General features: G+C 36.3%; 1 protein-coding gene across 1 annotated transcript in view; it reads right to left on the bottom strand.

The window, feature by feature from the left end:
- The window catches only part of MALRD1 (MAM and LDL receptor class A domain containing 1), an 807,963-nt gene that overhangs the window by 671,832 nt on the left and 117,693 nt on the right, over nt 1–18,438 (bottom strand). Inside the window, exons 14-15 of the mRNA XM_035022447.1 lie at nt 12,054–12,227; nt 2,811–2,931 (exon numbers count right to left, since the gene is read on the bottom strand). Of these exons, the coding sequence (XP_034878338.1) occupies nt 2,811–2,931; nt 12,054–12,227 (295 nt within the window). The remainder of the gene's footprint in view (nt 1–2,810; nt 2,932–12,053; nt 12,228–18,438) is intronic.

The following is an 18,438-nucleotide window of genomic DNA, read 5'->3' on the forward strand; positions in this document are numbered from 1 at the left end:
CTGAAACTAATATAACACTGTATGTTAACTATACTGGAGTTAAAATTTTTTTTAAAAGGTCAATAGTACCCTAACGCTAAGTCACAATGACTAACTGTTCACCTCACTTCATCTCATCAAGCAGGCATTTTATCAACTCACATCATCACAAGAAGGGTAAGTACAATGAGATATTTTGAGAGAGAGACTACATTCACATAACTTTTATTACAGTACACTGTTATAATTGTTCTATTATTGTCGTTAATCTCTTGCCATTCCTAACTTATAAATTAAGCTTTATCATAGATATGTATGTATAGGAAAAAACATAGCATACATTGGATTTGATACTATCTGTGGTTTCAGGCATCCACCGGGGGTCTTGGAATGTATCTCCTGTGGATAAGGTGGGGGGGGAACCAGTGCACACATAAATCTTAGCCAAATGACTAAGTACTAAAGGGACTAACTGGGGGCACCTGGGTGGCTCAGTTGGTTAAGCAACTGCCTTCGGCTCAGGTCATGATCCTGGAGTCCCGGGATCGAGTCCCACATCGGGCTCCCTGCTCAGCGGGAAGCCTGCTTCTCCCTCTGCTTGTGCTCTCTCTCTCTGACAAATAAGTAAATAAAATCTTAAAAAAATAAAATAAAATAAAATAAAAATAAAAAAAATAAAGGGACTAACTGATTAAAGTACTGGCTCACCACAATTGGCTTCATCTGTTCCATTTGGGCAGTCGGATGGAAAATCACAGAATTTGCTGAATGAAATATAGCCTGCATCCTCCCATGACACAAATCCAGCTTCGGAATTAAGAGATGGAGAGGATAAAACATCCTCTTCTCCTTCAATAAATAAATAGAATGCATAGTTATTTTATGAACCCTAGTTTTTAAATATGCTAGAGACACAGAAGCTAGATAAAAAAAAGCCAAATCAGAGTACAGTTTTCCTTTCTCATCCCGTGTGCGGTGCTTCAAATGTATGTGTGAGGCACTAGGATTGCTCTGAAGTCTTATAGCCATTTGCATGCCGATTAAAGCCTTCAAAGGCTTTTAATTCAAACACAGGGTCTAGGTGAATCTCTGGCCATTCTGCCCCACAAATATAACATAATTCATTACCAGTGGGATTTGGCTTATTTTTTTAACGCCTATTCCAGTCCCATCCTAAATCTCTGCTGGGTAATAATAGTAAATTTCACAAAGGAGATCTTATAATGACCTATTGGACAAATTTGCAAAAACAGTAAGAAAGTTTTTTTTTTCTCTTTGTGTACAGTAATTGGCCTTTCAGGAAAAATTCATATAATATTGGCCTGGCCTTTCAGGAAAAATTCATACAATTTTGGTCTGATTATACTTATGCTCTAACCAACTAAGATGGTGTTTGGAATGAAGCACACATAAATTGAGTTTTGATTTCATTTCTGAAGAGAATTCTGTGAGATCAAGCACTCTCAGAGACTTCTGCTAAGGTTAATTTTAGTGATAATATAAAACTTTTAACCACACTCTTGCCTCCAGTTACATTCTCTTCAATGTCAACTTTCTGCTATTCCAATTCTGGTGATGCGGTATTTGATTAGAAGAAAAATGTTTAATTAAATAACAGAAATAAGGTAATGATGGTTAACCCTCAAAAACTCAATCATTAATCTGCTGCTTTGCATTCCTCAATGTCTATCAGAACCACATACACACACAGAGCTTAGAAAGGTTTAAGTTCAGAACACATATTCTGAATAAAGTAAAGACATAGGACAATATAAAGTTAGTAGAGAGAATTATACAATCTCACCAATGAAAGAGGTCTTTAATAAAAGACTAATTAAAAGTTCTTTAATCTAGTTCTCAATCCAGAATTGTTTCTGCTATATTATCCTCAATTATTGCATTTAGCTCATATAGGAATTCAACTCTTCCATTTACTAATAAATATGTTGTTTAATGAAACATAACCTCAGAATATAAGATGTGCCTAATTTCTAAATGCAAATAATGTTCATGTATATAGATAAAGAAAAATAAAATGTGATCATTTTCAAGCAAAATCTTTAATGTTGTCTATTTACTAACAGACTCTGGGGTAGAAGTGGTCAAAGGGAAACATCAATCAGTGTTAAAATGACAGGTAACTGAGGCACAATGCATACTGTTCCAGTCCATTCTCAGAACCTAAATAATGGTTCAACTTTCCAAAAATGCCTATTTGACTATTGGGGATTTATTTTAACAATCTTTCTGCCCCTTAATTGAAAAGCTCTACAAAATATTTAGTCAAAAAATTAGACAAACTCCTTCTGTTACTTGAAAATATATGTTCCGAATTTAAACAGAGAGTTTTAGAATCAAGATTTAAATTTTTGGCTGGCCTTAAGTCACTTTTCCAAACACATTAAGTTTTTTGAACTCCTAGGTGACTCTGAAACACAAATTTCATTACATAATCATTTGAACTGCCAAGCAAAATTAAAATAGAATTAAATTTTTATGGAAGTGTTTTTTTAAAACATGCAAAATAATTAAAACTATTTCATAATTTCTGTAACTAAAAAACTGTGACAATTTTAGCCACAAGCATAGAATATTATTGGAAAAGTCTCTAAGGCCTAGGTTTTGTACAGCATATATATATATATAAATATATATATATATTTTTTTTTAAGTATGTTTTAGTTTTCAAGGCATGTAATAGAATCCACATCCTGGTATTAGCTACTTGTGAGCTATATTACTGCAGGACTCGAATCTATTTTAAATTTTGGTATCAGGAGGAACTCATTATTTCAATTTTTAAAACTTCAGTGACCACAAGAAAAACTTACCTTTCTTTAGTATGCTGGTACCTGGAAGTGACATATTAGAAATTTCACATTCCTGGGATATACTGATGTCATCTAGAGCAACAGTAGCATTTGATGATAAAACAGTAGCTTCCAAAATCAACTATAATTACAGAAAAACAAATTATTAAAAATATATCATAAATGTCTTACAATCATATATCTTTGTGTAGAGAAGCTCATTTGCATCTGTCCCACCTTCCAATCTAATTTTAGAAAACTGTTTTGACCAGAAAGTTCAAATTATAAATTTATAAAGTCAAAGCGGCTTTGACAGCTTCTTATGTAACCTTAATGTCTTAGGTAACCTTGTTTCAATTAAGAGTTGAAACATTCATCACTCCTGAAGGGTTGCCTTCCCATTGGAGCCATTAAGAGTTGTATACATTTAAAATGAGCTCTTTGGGGTAATCAACTGTGTGGTTTACAACTCAATTTAATTGAGATATGAATTCATTTGTAAAAGGTCTGCTGGAGGCAATGATTCATTTTCATATCAGAATATTTAAATACTAATACATATTATGTATATATACAGAAACCTACTTAATGAGGTAAAGCATAGAGTCAATAATCACATACAGTGGTTAATAATATTCATAAGTTAAAGCACTCAGAGGCATCTATTTCAGTTTAATTTATTCTAACACTCTGAATAATGACTGATGTAATTTGTTTTCTTTCTCATTAATCACATCATTATGTTGGTTAATCTACCACCTTAAAAAAAAGAGAGAGAGAGAGAAATTATGTCTGGAGTCTTAAAGACGTGTAGTAGGACCACCAGTGCAGGACATAGTAGGTGGTGCATCTCGATCTTATCAGAGAGGATCTCAGATCCAAAGATCATACGATTGACTTGGTATGATGCATTAACAACTAAACTACACCACAAGTGTTATACAAAGAGATACGTATAAGATACTAGGAGAATCGAAGAAAAACACTTCATTGTTTCTGCCAAGAATGTGAGACAAAATTTGGAAAAAGCTGCTAAAAATACTAACTACCTAACAACCAATAACTAATTACCCAATAATAGCTACTCAGTTATAACTGCTACTTCAGATTTTGTTAGAGAAACTAGTAACATTACAGGCAAAAGCAAGGAGATGTGGAAGTGTATGGTATATTTAGAACACTTTGGGTGAAATGCTGACTTTAGCAACACATAGACTAGAACGCTTGGGGTGCTAGAGGATGATAGGTTTTGAGACATGCTATCCCCAAAATATGGCACACCTTGGCATAATGCGTATTTCAAGCTGGAGGAATTTAAGAAATGGCATGTGCAGAATGGACTATCTGATCTTCCTTCATGTGAGAGGTGTCCTCTCTATAACCGGAGGAAAGGGACATCCTTATTTCAGAAGACAAAAGGACACACAAGCAGAGGAATCTGAATCTTTACCTGGCTAAGTTTCTCCCAGTTGATTACACTTAGCTCATACTCTTTGCCCCATCGTATCTTTCCATGACTGTCCCCTCTTCATCAAACCTTGCATAAAAAGGCTTAGGATTAACTGTTTCTTTATTAACTGGTCTTTACGTCCTTATTAAGGCTCCAGTGTCATGTAAGGCTTATATTAAATAATTTTGTATGCTTTCTCCTTCAATCTACTTTTTTAGTTTAATATTCAGACCCAGCCAGGAACCATAAGAGGGTCAGGGAAAGCGTTTTCCTCCCATACATAGGAGTACAGGATTTTAAGAGAATGATAAATTAAGTAACAGATGGAACAAACTGATTGCAAGAATTGGTGCAGCTCAAGTGGAAGGCAATTTGATGTTATCTATTAAAAAGAAAAACAGCACAGACTACAAAAATTAAGCCCACTTCTCAGCATTTATGCTAGAGAGACACTCATCAGCATATACGTGAAAGCCCGTCCAGGAATGTTTACTTCATTGTTGGTTTTGATAAGTAAATAAATGGAAACAATTTAAATGTCAATCAAAAAAATAAATGGTTATACAGACCATGGGTAACCATGCCACTTAAAAATAACATCTCTATGTGCTAATATGGAAAGAACCTCAATATGTATTTCTGAGTGAAAAATTACAGAAAAAAAAGTTTATGATAGGATACTACTTAGGCTAAAAACACAATGGTTTAGATTTCTAGATATAGTGGTACATACATATACATTACATCAATAGAATAGGGTCCAGAAGTAAAAATGAACTAATGTCTATGCTAACCTCAAGATAAAGACCAATAAGAGGTGAAGGAGGTCAGGACAGACTATTGCCTTATCTGGAATTTTTGATACTTTATGATGAAATGTATATAATTATAATGATTTTTAAAATTCTTATTAGAACTGTTTTGTTTTTGGTTTTGTTTTTGTTTTTTTTTTTTTGTAGAGTCTTAACCGACTAAGGAATTTGGCCTTCATACACAAGGCAGAAAATAACAGTTTTTAAAGAAGGATTTTGACAAAGTATCTACAGGCACTGTAATTGAAAAATATATTATGCTTAACACCATTAAGGTATTGTAATTTATTTTGGACAGCTTTAATTTTAAAAGATTTTTCCTTTTATTCATTACTAGAAATTATAGTAGACTGAAGTCAATTAAAATACAGATGCTTAATTCTTCAGACTCATTAGACAAGCCCTTACTGAGGCCATATTTTAAGCCCTGCACAACTTTTTTAAAAAGTGGGGAAAAAAGAATGCTTGGGGCACTTCTCTGTGCCTGTAAAGAGGTACATGGATGGGGTGGGGCCCTGGCAGGAGTTGAAATAGAATTGCGAACTAGGTCTGTAAAATATGGTTATATCATTTTGTCTGAAGGGAACCACAAGACTTTCAGATATTCATATTAAAATGTTAACATAAAACTACTTCCAAAGCCAAATAAAAATGATACCAGGTCATCTACACCTCTGCTTGCTTATTTCTATATAATTAAATTCAGAACTCTAAAATGAAAAATTATAATTCTACCATGAATTAAAATCTTCCACATTTAAAAAGAAAAATGGTCACTTCTTTTAAAAATGTTTCTTATATCTGTAAATAATACCATCTGATGATTCCAAAATCACCTTGGCTATTTCTGTTTTTTATTGCTTGTTTCAACTAAGCTGATCTTTTGATTTGTGAACAAAGGCAGTTTTCCTTTGGGAAATACAGAACCAATTAATAATCAGTAAGTGAGAAAGAGTTCATGCAGAAGAAATGTTTCAACCATGGGCATTTCAACCACAAATGAAGAAGTGAAAACCTCATTTTTAAGATTTTCAAGGAAATCTGTGAATTTAAATTCCAAGTTAGGTCTTGGAAGGTCTCTCCCTTCTAAAACTATTTTTTAGGATCTTGCTGATATTTGTTTTATTCAGTGATATTATTCAGTGAAACCTCATTTTTTAAGATTCTCAAGGAAATCTGTGAATTTAAATTCCAAGTTAGGTCTTGGAAGGTCTCTCCCTTCTAAAACTATTTTTTAGGATCTTGCTGATATTTGTTTTATTCAGTGATATTATTCAGTGCTCTTTCAGTGAAAGAGCAAAATCATTTCTTGTTTTTGCTTTCAGGAACCAAACAACTTATAAATGTAGCTTACAATCAAGTGATTACTTTTTATATCTGAAAAACCAAAGTAAGCCTTTCCAGAGAAAAACTCAACTAGCATATTTAGATTTTGGTTCTTTGATATCCTTTTTAAAAAAGGAATAACAAGAACAAAAAAATAGGAATCTAAGAAGAAATGGAGAAAGTAGGAATATAATAGGAAAAACTGGAATATAGTAATTTTTTAATGATGTTATCAATAATAAGAGAAACCGCAAACATTATTTAAAGCTTACTGCATGCCAAGCACATTCACTTGTTTTAACCCTGTGAAGGTGGTGCTATTCTCATCCTCATGTGAAAGCAAAAGAAACAGAAGCTTCAGAGGTAAAGTAATTGGTTGAAGGTTATATATTTAATAAGAAAAATATGTAACCTGAGCCATTAACGATTAGGCTATACTGCATTACTAGAATAAAATAAAAAGATAACTGGTCTTTAGCAGATGCTGCAGACCAGAGCTGTCTGGTGTAACAATATTCAATGCAGTCCTAAATTAAGAAGGCTGAGGACATTGTAACTTTATAGAGACTAGACCAGCTTTTACTATTGTATTATAAATCTTACCCTTCACTGAATCCTCAAATAATGTCAGGAAATTGTTATTGATTTATATCATTGACTGATAAAGAATGAACATGTTATCAATCATTGTGGAAAATTTCACAAAAGGGTCATTTTAAAATGAAATCTAAAATATGACACAATTATGTATTAATAGGAAACCTGAAAAAAGTAGATCAGCTGGAAATCAATGGACAGTACTCAGAAAAAGAACCACCTCTATAGATTTTTTTTTTTTTTTTTTTTTTTTTTTTTTTCATGAGAGACAGAGTGAGAGAGAAAGGCAGAGGGAGAAGCAGGCTCCCGAGGAGCAGAGAGCCCAATGCGGGACTCGATCCCAGGACCCTGAGATCATGACCTGAGCCGAAGGCAGACGCTTAACCATCTGAGCCACCCAGGCGCCCAAGAACCACCTTTAGATATTAAAACTAAGAACAGCAGTTAGGGGAAAAAGAAACTGTAAATGAAGTGAGTATATTTCTGTAAAAACTCAACATATCCAATGGGCAGGCCAAGTTATAACAGATTGAAAAGAATACTATTAACTATTTGACTTATATTCTTCCAATAAAAAAAATATAGGAAATGGAGAGACTATTGAAATGGTGCTAATTTGCTGTTCTTATGGAATAAAGAGTAAGCCTTATCCTTTTCTACCAGGAAGAATAAAAGCCCTACCTACCTAAGGGTGTTTATTTCCTAAGAAACTCAAAGTGATTTGTACTCTGTTGTGATGTCTACAAGTGACATCAAAAGGACGACACTGAAAAAGAAGTTCATGGCTAGAAGAGGACATAGAGGTCATATGGGTTGATGCCTTTCTCCTTTCCAGTGTTTGGGATGGACTACACTGTATAAATACGTTCAGAATTTAGTCACATTGAAGGATAGTCAGGTGATGACTAAGGTCACAATGATTCAGTCTACTAAAGTACCAAAGAAGCCCATTCCCAAGAATGTAAACTTCAAGGGCGCCTGGGTGGCTCAGTTAGTTAAGAATGTAAACTTCAAATAATTGAATATTTTAAAAATCTAGATGGACTGTTTATAGGTAGAGTATCTTTTGCAATTGTTGTTGCTAAAAGAATGAAGAATTGCACCTAGCTAGAATCCTCATTCATAGCTCCATGTTTCTAAATATGCATTTCCAGAAATCAGGTTAAAACCAACATAAGATCTGCAATTTTTTTTCCAGCAGAGGACAAGAAAAGGAATAGAAATGGGTGCAAAGAGGACAAAAGCTGTTCATATGCAAACAGGTATTAACATTATAAGCAAACAATGCTAACAGTTCATTCTGAGGTGTGAATACAAAGATACTTGCCTCTGTATTTTCTACTTGTTTGAAATATTTACTGTATATGTAGTAATAATGTATTAAATACCATCGTGGCATATATTCATGTGTGACTGAGTATATTTACGTATCGTGTATATGTGTGTCTGCATAAATTCTGGACTGATTCACACCAGAATGTGAACACAGGCCTGCAATTCCTTACCCAAAGTCTTTGGGGCCAGCTGGGTTTTGAAATTTGACTAGTTCAGAGTTGAGAATATTCATCTAACACCGTGTATATTACATGATACCCTCAGGGAGATTGGGGGCAGCACCTATCTAATCAAACATCTCACTAAATGAATTGCCTAAAGACCTCACACAAGTTCAGGTGAAGTTAAGTTTTGCCTCTAAATTGGTTTTTCAAAAGCTTATTGTTTTCCAAATTGTAATTTTCCAAATTGTTGGTTAGGGATTGTGGACCTAAAACGGGCTTCTTGATGAAAAAATCTGAGGGAATTCTTATTCTTCTTTATTTACCTGCAGTTTCTAGAACAAATATACTACAGACAAGTAACGGAATTAAGGGGTGACAGAGGCAGAGACTAAAAACTTCTCAGGGGCAAAATAAGACCTAGCAAGAACCCAGAACCATTCACTCCCCTCAAAGGCTATCACAATTAAGCTGAAGCTAATTGGGGTGGATTAGGAGCCCCAATGGGGGTGAGAGGAAAGCCAACACATGGCGCTGAGACACCACAGACAGGAACGAAGATCAGGGCTCCTTTAGAAAAACATCACAAATCCTCTGCTGCCCAATTATAAAATCCTATCAAACCACTGGTTACCCTACAAACCAGTTAATATGCCCCAGGTAATAAAGAGCAAACTCACTTTGCACTGCAAAGCAAAGTAAAACACAAACCAGAACCCCAAAGGAAGAAATGCTATAGGGGAAAGAAAAGGACACTGCACTGAATCTCTTCAGTAATGGTGATAGGTTAATGAGTGCCTGCAGGTCCAGAAAGGAATGGCATGTGTTTCAACTCAAAACATTTCTCAAATAACTGGTTCTAAAAGAATACATTGTGGTTTAGTTTTGTTTTTCATTAAGACTTTTAGAGCAGTATTACGTTCCCTGAAAACTGAGGAGAAGGTGTAGTTTTCTTCTACACTTTCTGTCCCAACGCACACACAGCTTCCCCATTATCAACATCTCCCAGGGTGTCTGGGTGGCTCAGCTGGTTGAGCATTCCACTCTTGATTTCAGCTTAGGTCACGATCTCAGGGTCATGAAATCAAACCTCGCATCAGGCTGCTCACTGGGCGTGAAAGCTGCTTAGGATTCTCTCTCCCTCCACCCCCCACTCTCTCGGAAAAACAAAAAACAAACAAAAAATCTCCCACCGGAGTGAGGCATGTGTTATAAATGATGAACCTCATAACCACCAAAGTCCACTGTCTACATTATGGTCCATTCTTGATGTTATACATTCTGTGGGCTTGGACCAATGTATAACATTTATCCATCATATTATTATACAGAGTATTTTCACTGCCCTAAAAATCCTCTCTGCTCTATCTATTCATCCTTTCTCTCTCCCTGCACCCCCCAGCCCTTGGCAACCACTGATCTTTTCATTGTCTCCCTAGTTTTGCCTTTTCTGGAATGCCAGACAGTTAGACTCAGAGAGGAAGTAAGCTTTTCAGGTTGGCTGCTTTCACTTAGTAATATGCACCTGAGGTTCCCCCACGTCTTTTCATGACTTGACAGCTCATTTCTTTTTAGCACCAGATGTTATTCCATTGTCTGGATGTACAACAGGTTATTTACCCATTCACCTACTGAAGAACATCTTGGGCTGCTTCTAAGTTTGGGCAATCATAAGGAAATCAAGAATCATTATTCACATGCAGGTTTTTGTTTGGAGAAGGACATTATGTTTAATTTCCAATAATGTGAATTAACAATGGACTCTTGAAGATCTTTAAGTTTCATTCTAACTAAAAGCAAACCTAATGAAAATAATGTTATACAGAATATAAATAAATGAAGCAAGGGATCAGAACTGTTCTGATTTTGTTTGTCCTGTCACACGTAATGGAGATTGGCACTTATGTGATTCCATGACTGGCCTTTACTGCTTTCCTATTAAGAGTTACTAGATTCACAGTATTTTTGTCCATTAGATATGGGAGTATAGTCATAAACGTGATCCTTGAGAATCAGGGAGTTTAGAGACCTTCACAGAATGAAGGAGCTTCTAATCACTGAGCCTAGAGTTCTGGTCAAGAGGAAACTCCTTTGCAAAATAAAGAATACTAATATTTACTGAGTGTCTATTATTCCCAGACAATGTCCAACTGATAATCACGGCAGTAATAAGAGCTAACTTTGTGTGTTTACTTTATGCCAGAATATCTTCTATGTGCTTTACATATATAAATCATTCAATCCTCACAACAGTTCTAGAAAGAAGAGGATACTGAAAGGAGTCCATATTTATTCCCTATTCCTTCTACCTCCATGGGCAGGAACTTGCAGTAACACTGCTATTACCGACCTCTTACTCTCCTGTGGACAGGAGGATTTAACCAATTAGTGATGTTAGAAGAATAAGCTGGATGTGCTAAACTCATGCTGTCTGTCTCTCCTTCAACTCCCAGTCTTGGACACATACACTCTGATGTTAGCTCTGGCTAAGAGTCATAGGTTTCCCCCAACGGGTGAGTCCTGGATTTCTCTAGCACAGTTCATTGTTCTCTGGGTGAATCTGTTTATTCTGAGGTGATGTGTTATTTAAACCTATGGCGGCAGATTCTAAAAGCATCTTCTCTAAAATATTTTACTGTTTGACTTCTATATTTATCTTAACTGGCTCAGAAATGAGGACCAAGGAGGTTAAGTTATTTATTAGGGGGCCCCTAACACCCCAACAATGACTCTCACCTCCATTTAACAGAAGAAACAAGTGCAGAGGGATTAAGCAACTTCTCCATGATTGTACACCTGGCTTGAACTCCAGACTCCAGAGCCCATGTTCGGGGCCACCATTTTACCTTTATCTTTAATACTCAGACTCCCCTGAAGTATTGCTTTTACCATCTCTGTGGTCTTCACAGATAGGGAAATGTGAAGCTCAAAGATGTAATTTGGAGTCCCTTAGCAAACCATGAGCTGAGCAGAGAACAGAACTCAGACCACCTAACTCCAAAGGCTGTGTGTTTTCTGCTATATTCTATCATCCAATCTAGTTTCTAAAATCACTATTTTCAAATGTCATCCAGAAGGAAGCCATATCCAGGAGGGTGAAAATTCAGGCACCAATCTGATTACCTACAGTTGCCTTCTTTTATTATGAGCCAAGAAAATGACATAAAAAATAGATTTAAAAAAATCTCAATATTAATGGGTGGCAGAAAATAAGGCATCAGAATTAAAATGTGAGCATAGTGCAAGTCAGGTTTTTTCACCACCTCATATAATCTGCCATCCTCACTTAAAAAATAAATATTTTCTTATTAAAATACTTTTCTCTCTGCCATCCTATTCAATTCTGTTTTCTCCTCCTCCAATTCAATTCTAATCTCCAGTTTTGCTAAGCATCCATATAACAGTCTTGAGCAATTTAACATCTGTACTCATCTCTGATTGTGAATGTGCTTCCTTTTTCAATAGCTGATAAATCTATGGGATATATGTGTTTTTTATGTGTTACATTGTTCTCTGAGAAAAAAAGTAGTATTAAATTAGCATCTTCTGCTAAGTTGTATTAATTTCTTATGTGCTTGCTTACCTGAAAAGGTAGAGTAGATTCTCCAGCCCCCAAACAGAGATTGATTTTTGCTTGTTTCCACTGAGATTTGGAGATTCCAATTAGATCACCTTGTTTTTGCAAATCCCCATCCAGTGATGTTCTTGTAAAAACCGAGAGATGTGAATCCCAGGACAAATGATACCAAAATTGCACCTGTTGAAAATGTTTTTGAATGACATGAATATTCCATTTACTGGTCTCCAGCAACTTTTCTATAATTAAAAATATCAAAAATCATTCTGCTGTTAAATATAATCTCAATTCTCCTTTCCTCCAAATACGCGAGCCCAGAAAATCCTAAGTATGTCTTTTGTCTGCCTTTGCATCCTCCCCTTAAGAAAAGGTTCAAGGCAGCTCTAACTGGTATTTTTAACACATGCCATCAAGAGGTCTAAAGAAATGGGACGTTAGCTCACCACCAAGACAAGTTTGAGGACATGTATTTTTCTACACCAGCATGGGCGGTACCACTCTGCTTCCACAGAAGTTTCGATGGAGGTATATATTCTTAATGTACAAAATCAGGTTTTACTTATACATTCTCATTGATGTCTCAAACACCAAACCAAAAAAAAAAAAAAAAGTGTTTCCTGAAAAAGTATTTTCTCAGGTAAAAGAAAACTGTAATGAGTAGTTTTCATTAATTCCTTCTCATGGGGACACTATCAAAGAACTTGGGAGCTCATGTAATACTGTTGGTTCATAATTTAATTCAAGTAAGAAAACATCCTTTTTTGGGGGGGGTGATCATTTCACCTCCTAGTCATTATCAGGGATGACAATCTAAGGGTTTGAGCACTTAACTAGGCAGTAAAAATAAAGAATTATTTTAGGTGCTGACAGCAATAGCTACTACATGAAATTCAGGACTCTCATTTATTCAAGCAACATTTAATGAGCATTTACTAAGTAACAGGTACTGTGTGAGGCAGGGATTAATTCCCTCAATGGCTGGATGATTCACTCTATAAAATATGTCAACAAAATCTCCATTAAAAACAAGTTCAGACACACAGCAATTTTTTTTCTTCTCATGATTTTGTTTTTTTTTAAGATTTTATTTATTTATTTGACAGAGAGAGACATAGCGAGAGAGGGAACACAAGCAGGGGGAGTGGGAGAGGGAGAAGCAGGCTTCCCGCGGAGCAGGGAGCCTGAGGTGGGGCTCAATCCCAGGACCCTGGGATCATGACCTGAGCCGAAGGCAGATGCTTAACAACTGAGCCACCCAGGTGCCCCTCTTCTCAAGATTTCTTTGAAAAGTGCAGCCTTAGGACTCTCTAAGAAAACACAGCATTCACAGATGAGGCTTCTCAGAAGTAAAACCCTTCTCTTTGGATTCAAAGTGACTCCTTTTCAGTTGCAGTGAATTTTAAATTCTTGTGGGCTTTTTTCCTTCACCACTATGGTTTTATTTTGTTACATGGACAGATATTAGTGTATATATAGTCTCCTCATTTATTTTATGGTTGGTACCAATTTCAGTGGAAATTCAAGTAGAAAAAAAATTTTTAAGATTTATTTTAGAGAGAGTGCGAGCAGGGGGAGGTACAGAGGGAAAGGGAGAGGATCTCAAGTAGACTCCCTACTGAGCATGGAGCCCAATGCAAGTCTCAATTTCACCACCCTGAGATCATGACCTGAGCCAGAATCAAGAGTCGGATGCTTAACTGGCTGAGCCACCCAGGTGCCCCTGAAGTCGAATAATTTTTTAGATGTGCTTTTAAAAAGTTGTATAGCTTAAAAGAGCAAACATTCTCTGTTCCAGTGTGGTACACCTTTTTTAATGTGTCTACTTAACTATCACCACTTCATCAAAAAATTCTGTCCGCTTCATTTTAGACTTTACTAACATGCTCCCCTAAACTCAGATAAGCAAGACAGGTAATTGAGAAATGAAAAGTCAGATGGAAGTGTTTGATCAAATCCTATGGGAAGGAAGGATTTAGGTTCCTCAACTACAATTAAATTTTAGATCCGTGCTAGAGTTTCAGCACATTCCAAGCTTGTAAATATGCAAACCAGGGCTTTAAACTTAGTACAAGAGATACACATGCCCCGTCAGCATACCAAGCTGTCAAACTGTCATTCAGTACATCACCAGTGCTAATGTATTTTAATAGTGTAATAAGAGTAAATACCAATGGGATCCATATTTAATAGGATAAAAGCTTAAGACTTATATTTAATTTACTACTTTAACAGAGTTGCCATCACAGACCATTAAGCAGAACTCTTTAGCTTATTATAGACGAAGAAATCTTCCATAGTTGTTTTCAAAATTAATACTGGTAGGGTGAAGTCACTGAACCAGGTCATTAATACAGCTGTGATTCCAGACAGGCACTTGTCAAGCGTGCAACTCCTGCAGCTCTCAATCTGATACACGCCAGTGGAACACGAAGCCATGAACCCAAAATCACAAGGTGTGTCGTGAATTCCTCGCGGAATCTATTAAAGCAGTTTGTGTTTAGTAGGTTTTCAGTTAATAGTTTTTTTTTTTTTTTTAAAGAAGAAGGGAGGGATGAGTGGGACTATTAGCATGAGCGGGTCAGTAAACACCTGTAAACTTTCCCAGAGAGCATGAAGGAAGCTGCTCAGTGTCAGAAAAGGTACAAAGTATTAGGTGTCTTTAGGGACCCCAGAGTTTTATGGGGGAGAATGAAAAGAAAACAATTAACTATAATATCGTGGCAAAGGTGTGATAATTGTGTGGCTATTTACATGTAAATTAATTGAAGTGAAACCAAATGAAAAACCCAGTTCCTCAGTTATACTCATTACACATTGAGTGCCCAATAGCTATATGCAGTTAGCAGCTACCATATTGGACACAGGAGAGAAAAACTTCCATTATCACAGAAAATTCTATTAAACAGAACTACAAAACAGGTATGTTAAAATTACACCAACCATTTAAAATGTATTTACTACTTATGTCAAAAGGAAATTATTTTCATGATTCATGCCTGATTCATTAAAATGCAGTCAGACAGGGCGCCTGGGTGGCTCAGTTGTTTAAGCGACTGCCTTCGGCTCAGGTCATGATCCTGGAGTCCCTGGATTGAGTCCCACATCGGGCTCCCTGCTCGGCAGGGAGTCTGCTTTGCCCTCTGACCCTCCCCCCTCTCATGCTCTCTCCATCTCATTCTCTCTCAAATAAATGAATAAAATCTAAAAAAAAAAAAAAATGCAGTCAGATAAATGTTAATATTAAAGGCTTGGTTTTATTTCTCTTGGTTTTTCACTAAGGCACTTTTTTTTTTTTAAGATTTTTATTTATTTATTTGACAGAGAGAGACACAGTGAGAGAGGGAACACAAGCAGGGGGAGTGGGAGAGGGAGAACAGGCACCCGCCGAGCAGGGAGCCTGATGTGGGACTCAATCCCTGGACCCTAGGATCATGACCTGAGCCGAAGGCAGTCGCTTAACGACTGAGCCACCCAGGTGCCCTAAGGAACGTTTTATATAGACACTGAATTATTGTAATCAAGACAATTTCATTTGGTTAAAAAAGCTTCCCACAAAGCAGTTCCTTTAACTGCAAATCAGAGAGAAAAAAAAATGAAGCATAGACTATTCTATTGGCTTAAACTGTATTCTCGAACTGTGCATTATTTATATATTTTTTAAAATATCCAATCAGGGCACCTGGGTGATTCAGTAGGTTAAGCATCTGCCTTCGGCTCAGGTCATGATCCTGGGGTCCTGGGATCGAGCCCCACCCACATAGGGCTCCCTGCTCAGCGGAGAGCCTGCTTCTCCTTCTCACTCTTCCTCTGTGCTCTGCCTCTCTCTCTCAAATAATAAAATCTTTAAAAAAATAAAATATCCAATCATTCATTTTTACTACAAAAGGAAAGGACAGCTTTTCAGGTGATAATACTAAGAGTTATGAGTACAGGCGAATGAGCTGGAAAGCGTGATAGCCATGGTCACACCACTTGCCCTTCTGTTCCTACAGCGCCCTGTGACATTGACCAGGAGAGTGTGCAGCCAGCTCTACAAAGGAGTAATTAGGCTCTCTGATACTTAACTCTGTGAAGGACCTACCAGGGCATTATCTACAAGTTTAAAATAATTTCCTCCTATTTCTGTTTCATTTGATTTTGGTCCGTGTTCAGCTGCAACTCTACTCTTCAAAGGTTCTGCTTCTTTCCTCAACTTTCCTACAGTCTTTTTTTCAACTGCTCCCCTATCTCAGAACTCCCTGGCCAGATCGTCAAGCTCTTTCTCAGCCGTATTCCAAATGCTCAGCTACTTCTGCCTTCTCTGCCTCACATAGGATCCTGTCTAGTATGTGCGACACCTGTTTTATCTTCAGTATCTAGAAAAATAAAAATAGAAAAAAAGGAAAGAAAGGAAGGGAAAAGAAAAAATAAAAGAGAGAAGAGAGAAAAGATGATATATTGTAGCTCCTCAAAATTCAGCTGGGACTAAGTCCATGTTGAGAGGGGGATCATTCATCACACACACACACACACACACACACCCTCAACACTACACACACACACACACCCTCAACATTACACACACACACACACACCCTCAACATTAGACTTTTCTAACTCCTAGTCATAATTATGTTTTTGCCTGAGTATTCTTCATCTGAATAAGCTTAATTAGAAGTTTAGAATCTTCAATAAAATATGTTGTTTTCATTTAAATGATTAGCCTCCATGTGTTTTGCTCATGCACAGGTGGAAAGAGTACCTGCTCACCCTTTTCCCCATACTCTGTCGATTCCTCTAGAATCCATCCCATACTGTAACATCTAGGCTTGGATTAAACAAAACAATCAGGGAATGAAGTATGATTACACAATTGCAAGCCCCACTCCGTAATTTTTTTTTTTTTTTTTTACTAAATTTCTCATTGACATGAGTTCACTTGGGAAACATTAGAAGACATGGCCTTTCAAAACTCGTCGAGAGAATGGTTCTAAGTGGATTATTATTTTTATGCTGTACTCACCGTCTTGGAGCACTTAACACTGAATTGCTGTCAGAATCCCTAAAATCGACATTTCATTAGGGCAAGCATGTACTTAAGTGGCCTCTGTTGTATTCCCAGCATCGGGGGCTGTGATCAGCACAGAGCAGGTAAGCAATATGTGGGTACAGAAGCAGAGAAAGACTGTTTACATTGTTACCACTATATGCACTCAGGAGAGAATTCTCAAAAGAACTATTTTTGCTTTGTTTTGCTATTTTTACTGCCTTGAATCTAAATCAAACGATGATTCATCTGTTTCTACTGGTTGCTGGAAAACTTAGTTCAAATGTGTAGCCTGGTTCTAATAAGCTTTATGTGTGGAACCAACCCACCTCTTGCTTCAACCTTTTCCCTTATAACCTCATTCACCTTTTTAAAAAATTTTAAGATTTTTTAAAATTAAAGAATATTAAAACAAGTGCAAAACAAGTTGGGGAATTGTTTTTAAAGTAGACAAATATGCAAACCAGCTTTGAAAGCAGAAGCTTTGTATTAATCTTCCTGTCTTTAATTAATTGTGAAGCCCTAAAAGTAATTTTGCATAGTAACTCAAATATGAGAATTCAGAAAGTATTAATACCTACCATAAATCTCCTTCATATTTGATATTTCCTAGTTAATTCAAAACAGTAACAGCATTTCAACATAAGAAATAGTAGCTTCTGGCTCCCATGTGTTCTGTTTGTCCTATCTCCTGGCTATTCCATGGAAAAATGCCAAGTTTCCAACAGTGACTGAAGGGACTTTTGAAGTCTTTAAATTAAAGTCCACATCTTCGGCAAGGAGTGGGTGTAGGAAAATTTGTGCGTGTTGATGCCATGTGCTGGCTATACATAAAGCACAAGATAATTCATGCAAAATGACTCTACTAGACTCTTGTTAGAAAAGGAGACTCAAAAGAAAGCTTCATGGTTTTAAAGTCCTTTCAAAAAAAAGTTCTGAACTATATTAGCTTGATATGATTATGTAAGGAAAAAATGTAATTTCATAAAATGAAGACTTTAATCATATCAAAGCACCCAACTTCAGTTATCTCCCCGCCTAACTTCACCATTGTATAATGACTAACATCTGCTATTCCATGAATATAACTATTATCAATATGTTCCACTTAGGAAGATCGGCTGGATTTTCTGATTACTCAATAAGATAAGAATTTGGTTGTCTGCTTATTCCATAACTTTTATGAAAGAAAGTATCACACATTACCACAGACTTGTAAAAAAGTAATACTATATTCTTAGAATACTCCTTTGGGAAAGAACATTAAACTATGTGTATCTCAGACTATAGATAACCTTCTCTAGCTGTCTAATTCTACTTCCTAGACCAAAAAGTATTATAAAAGTAACCCAACTATCCATCCCT

This window comes from Mirounga leonina, unplaced genomic scaffold, assembly GCF_011800145.1.
Source record: "Mirounga leonina isolate KUSES-001 unplaced genomic scaffold, KU_Mleo_1.0 Mir_175, whole genome shotgun sequence".
NCBI classification, from domain to species: domain Eukaryota; kingdom Metazoa; phylum Chordata; class Mammalia; order Carnivora; family Phocidae; genus Mirounga; species Mirounga leonina.